Genomic DNA, 7,756 nt, shown 5'->3' on the forward strand with positions numbered 1-7,756 from the left:
GATTATTGAACCTAGCCTCGCGTCACGTTTCACCAACAAAAAAGGAAACAGAAAGGAGGCCCGATTTTGTTCCACTCTATCATGTTGATATTCCACTTGTCGTATCTAAAGTGACATCATCTGCTTGTTCTGGGATGACAACATTTGAGCTTGATAATCTTGTGGCAGAAGTTTGTGCCAGTATGTTTACTGTACATCCGGATTATGGAACACTTGCTGGAAGGATTGTTGTTAGTAATTTGCATAAGGAGACTTGTTTTACTAAAGATACTAATAATTTAATTAATGATGATGATAAGTGTTTAGCAAATTTAAGTGATACGAGTAGCGATTTAATTAATAATACAAATATGAGTGATAATAGTATAAATATAACTACTAATATGGAGAATAAGGAAAATTTAACAGATAGTACAAACGCAGCTAATAATTTAATTAATAATTCCAGCATGGGGGAGGCTAGTACGGATTTAACCAATAGTGTAAAAGTCAGTGATAATGGTACAAATGCAGCTAATACATTAATTAATAATGCAAATATGAGTGATAACAGCACAAATGTAACTAATAGTATAAAAGTGAGTGACCATAGTACAAATGAAGCCAATACATTAATTAATAATGATCAATATTGCAATAATGGAAATTTAGGTGGATCAGGTGTTAAAAAACTTTGTGGCGAGAAAAATCGAAATACAAAGCCAATAATGTCCGTGGTAGATAAACTGTTAGTTTTATATGAAGATGGTGTAATATCAAAAGAAGTAGCAGAAGCGGCACAACTTCATCGAAAAAGAATAGAAGATGAAATAGACTACAGTCGTGACTACAAATTTTCATTTTTTGCAATGAAGACATTGATGAAGAATTATCTAATAAAAAAAGAATTCACAACAAAATCTACTGAAAGCGAAATAAGTACAAAAACCCAATTGGTATATGAAAGACCCCAAGATATGCTCATGCGAGTTGCAATTGCCATCCATCTGACTGATATTCGCTCAGTATTGGAAATGTACACTCTAATGTCCCACAAATACTTTACACATGCCACTCCAACCCTGTTTAATGCAGGCACAGTTCGTCCACAAATGAGTTCATGTTTTTTATTGGATATAAATGAAGATTCGATCGGTGGAATATATTCTTCATTAAGTGAATGTGCATTTATCAGTAAGAATTCGGGTGGTATAGGAATCAGTATTTCTAAAATAAGATCAGCGGGGAGTAAGATAGGCCCAGGATTATCAGGTACAAGCAATGGTATTATTCCTATGTTAAAGGTTTTTGATTCTACGGCTAAGTATGTCGATCAGGGCGGAAATAAACGACCAGGAAGTATTGCTGTTTTTATTGAACCTTGGCATAAGGATATTTTTGATTTTTTACAGTTAAGAAAAAATACAGGTAAAGATGAAGTTAGGGCAAGAGATCTCTTTCTTGGATTGTGGATTCCAGATATTTTTATGGAAAGGGTACAAAGTGATGGTGATTGGAGTTTGTTTTGTCCTAATGATTGTTATTATATTTCTTCAGATTCAGATAAAAACGATGTATCTGATTCTACTCACAATAAAGAAAATATCAGCGAGAAAAATAAAGGAAACAATAATTTCAAGGGAAGAAAAGTTGTTGTTGGTTCAAAAGTAGAAGGGTCAATCGGTCTATACGAATTATACGGTGAGGAGTTCAATGCATTTTACACCCACCTCGAATCTCTACCAAACATCCACAGAAAAACTATAAAAGCCCAGATTTTGTGGAAAGCCATTGTTGAAGCACAAATTGAAACTGGAAATCCTTATATTCTGTATAAAGATTCATGCAACAAAAAAAATAATCAAAAAAATTTGGGTACTTTGAAAGGATCTAATCTTTGCACTGAAATTCTACAATTTACGGGTGGTAAAGATAAAGAAGTTGCTGTATGCAATCTTGCAAGTATTGCATTGCCTATGTTCGTAAAAAAAGTCGGCGAGAAAATGGAATTCGATATTGATAGTATTGGTAGTGGAAACGAAGATAAATTTGTTGGCGCTGCTAATGGCAAAAGTACAAATGAAAATTTGGATACTAGAAATAATATTTCTAATCTAGAAGAAAATCAAAATTTTAAAGATACCATAAATAATAATGAAAAAGAGAATCAGAATGACAATGTAAAGAGCGTAATAAAAGATTACAAAACAAAAGTCATATGTCAAAACCTATATAAAACAAGCACGGGTGAGGAATACTACATAGACTATCAACTTCTCTCAAAAATTTCGTCACATATAACTAAAAATTTAAACAACGTAATCGATAAAAATTATTACCCTATTGAAAATGCCAGAAAAAGTAATCAGAGGCATCGACCCATTGGAATCGGAGTACAAGGTCTCGCAGACGTATTCTTTATGCTAAAAATACCTTTTGAAAGCGAAGAAGCTAAACTTATAAACAAAAGATTGTTCGAATGTATTTATTATGGAGCAATTAAGGCAAGCATCGAGCTTGCGAAAAAAGATGGCATTTATGAAAGTTTTATTGGATCGCCGTTGAGTGAAGGAATACTACAGTTTGATTTTTGGGGAAATGATCTGAGTAAATGCATTAAATTCAATCCTAAAAATATTATTTATGAAGACAAGGCAACTGTGAGTATTGTTCATAGTAATGTGGATAAAACAAGTGAATATATAAGCGAAAGTAAGAACAATATTATAAGTGAAAATTTAAATGATGTTTATCTTGATCTCGATTGGAAATCATTAAGAAAAGAGTTGTCACAATACGGTGCAAGAAACTCTCTTCTTCTAGCACCGATGCCAACAGCATCTACATCCCAAATTCTCGGATTCAATGAATGCATAGAGCCAATAACATCAAACATATACTCTCGAAGAACACTAGCCGGTGAATTCCAAATAATAAACAAATACCTCTTAAAAGACCTCATCGATTTAAATCTTTGGAACAACGAAATGAAAAACACTATGATCGAAAGAGAAGGAAATATCGGTCAAATACCAACTATTCCTCTCCATATAAGAGAAATTTATAAATCTGCATGGGAAATGAAAATGAAGAACATTATCGATATGGCCGCTGATCGACAAGTTTTCATCGACCAGAGTCAGTCCCTAAATATGTTCGTGGCTGAACCTTCTTATCAAAAAATCACATCTATGCACTTCTATGGATGGAAAAGAGGATTAAAGACGGGAATGTATTACTTGAGAACCGTACCTGTCGCCAGTGCTATTAAAGTAACTGTCGAACGTGATAAGGTCATTGGAAATGGCGAGATTGTGGAAGGAGTAGTGTGTGATATGGCGGAAGGATGCATGTCATGCAGTGGTTAATAATAAAATATTAAAAAAAAGACATTATTTATCTTGTCTACATTATTCTTATATAGATTCTTGATAACAATCATTTTTTATCATCGTAGTTCACCTGTATATTATTATATTGGAAAATTATTCCGGGTCATTTTCTATGTTCATGCAAAAAAATTATTGTTTTCTAAAAATTTATAAAAAGCTTTATTTCTCGGGGAAAGAGCACTGTTCTATATGCTTGATACTCGGATTAAAACCAACCAGTGCTCCTCTTATTCCATTTAAGACCCGGTGCGACTCAATAACTCGCCTATGTTCATGCACAATTGGCTATATTTAGCTTATGACATGATGTTCATAGCGTATTTAAAACGATTATTGCTACTTTTTTTTAGCTCTGTTCTAATATTTTCATATCAGAAAGTAATAATACGAACTCTTTTATTTGATGACGTCTTAGTCTTAGGTACCCATTTTCCCCTAAAAAGATCACCGGAATATCAAATTAAGGGGTTGATTACTTGGACCTGCGTTTGGGAATCAATCCAATTTTGTCAGTGATAGAATAATGTGCATATATAAATCATGTTAATTTCTATATAAATCAAATCCAGCTTATTTATTTATTTTATGGCAAAATTTTAGTTTTTGTTCTCGGGCACAACTTTCTTGATCTCTCATGCGCACAGAGTATTGATACTTTCGGCTATTTTCTCCTCTCTAAAGTCTTCTTCAATACCTCTCTTCCGTCCAAGACTTATAAATTCAAGTATCTTTATCAATCCCAAGGTTTGTATATATGCCTTGATCTGGTTAGCAACTTCGAGTTCTTTCAGATGCTATTGATGATATAATGTTAGCCACCGTCTCAAGATATAACATATGTAATAATTTTTGTCTTAGACTTGTATATTAATGAAAGCTCAGATGCTAGCAGATTATACTTTCACAATTTTTCTTTTCGACTATTTTATGCTTTCAATACTAATCACAATAATTTCTATGATATTGGTACAGTTCTTCATTTTATCAGATATTTCGTTTGGTAATTTTATATCAGTTTTAATTTTTGTATCTACTTTGATCACCGGGAATTCATTTTCCATTATTTCTTGTACTGAGTGTCTACGGATTATTTTGATTTTTTGAAATTATATTTCCTTGCTAGCATAAAGTGAAGACACCGTACTATTTCGTTATTTCTTCTTATATGGTGATGACCAAGCTTTTTTTACATCTGCTTGCCAAGTGATCAACAATTTATAAAGAATCAAATCCAGCTTAACGGATATTAATACATCCTGCATTTTTAGGTAATATAAATTACTTATTTGGCAATTTTCAAATATTTTTAATGATTTTAATTTGCTTAAAAAGATAATTATAATATCTAATCTATAATTTTGATTACTTGTACTTGCGTTCGGAAATCGAGATAATTATATCAGCGCTACAGTAAGGCGCATATATAGACCATGTGGATTTCGTAAATATGTCCCAGCTAAATAGAGATTTATGTATCTCACTTTTCCAGGCACTATATAATTACTAATTTAGTGATTCAAACTATATATTTGGAATATGAATTCACAGAAAAATTGGAAGTGTGTTCATAATAAAATATTATCAACACACAAGAACTTCTGCTATAATATTATGATGAAAAATAATATCATTTACTTCAGCTAAAGTAAAATTATCAAATTGTCTAGCCAATATAATAAAAGTGAAGGATTATATGTGTTTATAAGGAGTCAGAATCATGCATATAATTAATTTTACCCAATGCAAAAAATAAATTAATTGGAATTCGTTAATATATTTATTATTAGCTTGATTAAAATTTTATTTTTCCTTATAAAAAAGTACTGTCATGTTATTATCCAAAAAAAAGAAACTGTCTAAGTTTGTAAATAATATTTTAACCTGTTTATATTTTAAATATTAAAAATTATCCATCAAGACCCATTAGTTCTGGAAATTTCAAAATATTTATTGTGTGTTTTTTTTATAAAAATTACAGTTATCATAGTAATACGCATTTGATGTGAGTAAAACGCGAGACTACTGCATTTTTGCAGCCGAAAGGTTGTTTTTTTGTGTGTAAAGCGCAGTAAGATAGCTAATCGGAATTTTTTTCATGTGCTGGTTTCATTAACAAAATATAAAAATTCAATGTCTTGTGATAAATACAAATTTTTCTAATATATTTATATAATTTGATTAAGTTATTTTTTATCAATTTAGAGGTGGCCAGCCCATTGAGAGTATTGCACAACTCCTTGATGCATCTTTTGAGACTTCCCCTGATCTATCTTCATCAACTGCTCTGAATCTCTCCAATGAGATGAGCTCAAGTGTCTTGCGAAGTGAGGGTGCTTGCATGTATGCTTCTAGTTCGACCGGGATTTTCAACACCTATACATAATTTTTATGTAATTTTGTAACCCCTCCATCCTAAGTCATTACATATGGTATTATTTTACCAAAAAATATATTAATATTCTTAGATAAATGTTTTTTGTGTGTCTATATTCGTAATTTCGTTTAATATTGACCTGTATACTAGCACTATTTTATTTAAACGACATAAATATATGGACTTATTGTAAGATCCTCTCATTATACTTATTCATATCTAGTTGAGGTGAATATTATAATATTTATAGTTATAAGTGAATATTATTATAAATAATTTCGGATGAATCGTATTTAATGAAGTAGAATTATAACTTTTATGTGATGTTCTATATCTCGCAACGATAAATATGAATATAAAAAAATACATATTTTGATGCAATGAGAACAAAAAATATGTAAGATAACAAATTTTTGTGTGAATAAGGCAACCAAAGGTAAGTACTACTTTAAAGATGACAGTAAAATATATTTCTTAGAGCTCAAAAAGCGCCATAAATGCAATAAATATCTTTATGATATACTCAGTAATCGAAGGAAAATATATAGGGTGTGTAAAGTTAGTGTACTAGTATTAGGAAAGTATTGTAGATGGAGGTTTTTTCTGCTTTCCTCTAAACTCTAAGGAGCCTAAAGATCTGAAAACGATCTAAATTTTTTTATAAATTGCTATTTTTATCTACAAAATATAAGTGTTTAATCGATTAAAAGTAAATTAAGCTTTATATGTCACTTTATGCCTTAAAATACTAATTTATAATGGTATAATTATACGCAGACACCAACTTTAAGCGATTTTCGAAAATATTTCATTTTTTAAGGTTTTGCATTTTTAGAGTGAATTATATTACTCTAAGAAAAATTTAAAATAAAATAAATTGAATTCGGTTTTATTTTATATATCGCAGCGAAATTCTATTTTAAAGCATAAAAGCTATTTTTGATTACAAGTAACCGAAATTCTTTTCACATTCGTAGGAAACGGGAAAAGATAATAAAAGCTTTTTTTAACGATTATTGGCATAAAAAAATGCCAGGATTGTAAAGTAAGTATAACGATCCCCATTTTTTTATCTATTTAATATAAAATCTAACATTAATTTTGCTTTCTAATATTTTATAAAATATTTCGAATGTCTTTAATGTCAAATAATGCATTTTTATGGTTTTACTGGTGAAAATGTATCATTAATCACTAATATTCAAATTTTACAATCATAAAAGTATCTTGCAAATGCTATTTTTGGCATAAATGGCTTTTCCTGCGATTATATTTAATTTTAATTCCAGAAGAACGGAAAAATTTGTTTTCATTCTTAAAAAAAATAAATATGATTTTTTTAATATACGAAGGTTATATTTCGGGTTTTAGGTTCATTTTTTCAAATGGATTATGTACCCTCAAAATAAATCCCTTGTATTTTAACTAGAAGCAAAAGACAGCCAGTTCATTATTTATTTGATGTTTGGAGGCTTTTAACAGAAAAAATTTTTCTTTAAATGAACTAATTTATATATAGGAAAAAAATAAGTGTCTTTTCGAATAAAAATCGTGTTCATAAATATTTTTTTGATGGCTCAACCATATATGATACTAGGGAAGTGTTTTATATGTCTAATATAGATAAAGATAAACTGAAGGTGCAAGTTTATTGCTCATATTTCGATACTTATTTTCATAAAAATAAGATTAGCTTGATTATCTAAAACGGTAAATTAAAAACCTTTTAATGGATACATCGATAATAGAAAAATTATATCTAGATATGGGCTCAAAATATCTATAAAAAATAAATTATCAAGTCTTATATTTTTTTTATATTCAAAAAGGTATAATTTAATTGTGCTTTTTAAACATATAATTTAGACAATGTAATTTGTTGAACAAAAAAAAGATAGATATCAGTTTAAATGATTTCAGCACAAGATATTTTCATCCTTTTATATATTTTAAAGTTCACTTCCCATGGAAAACGATGTACAAGATGATAAATTTTATAAATAACTATCAT

The 7,756-nt window shown here is 29.7% G+C and overlaps 1 protein-coding gene across 1 annotated transcript; it reads left to right on the plus strand.

The window, feature by feature from the left end:
• Window positions 1–707: 707 nt before the first annotated feature.
• Window positions 708–3,347, plus strand: LOC147067649 (ribonucleoside-diphosphate reductase large subunit-like). The gene is made up of 4 exons (XM_085953465.1): window positions 708–1,518; window positions 1,654–2,001; window positions 2,245–2,590; window positions 2,735–3,347. The coding sequence occupies exons 1-4, from the start codon at window positions 708–710 to the stop codon at window positions 3,345–3,347; spliced, it is 2,118 nt and encodes a 705-aa protein (XP_085809591.1).
• The last annotated feature ends 4,409 nt before the right edge of the window (window positions 3,348–7,756 follow it).

The sequence above is a fragment of the Rhyacophila brunnea genome, unplaced genomic scaffold (genome assembly GCF_057557595.1).
Source record: "Rhyacophila brunnea isolate RB1 unplaced genomic scaffold, BYU_Rbru_1.0 scaffold_35, whole genome shotgun sequence".
Classification (NCBI taxonomy): domain Eukaryota; kingdom Metazoa; phylum Arthropoda; class Insecta; order Trichoptera; family Rhyacophilidae; genus Rhyacophila; species Rhyacophila brunnea.

What these genes read in the sequence shown, in the direction of transcription:
- LOC147067649 (XM_085953465.1), top strand. Translation starts at nt 708, where the DNA reads ATGTCCGTGGTAGATAAACTGTTAGTTTTATATGAAGATGGTGTAATA. An exon ending in TTTGTTTTGTCCTAATGATT is followed by an intron (nt 1,519 to 1,653) that starts GTTATTATATTT and finishes CAAAAGTAGAAG; the next exon opens with GGTCAATCGGTCTATACGAA. An exon ending in TGGGGAAATGATCTGAGTAA is followed by an intron (nt 2,591 to 2,734) that starts ATGCATTAAATT and finishes TGATGTTTATCT; the next exon opens with TGATCTCGATTGGAAATCAT.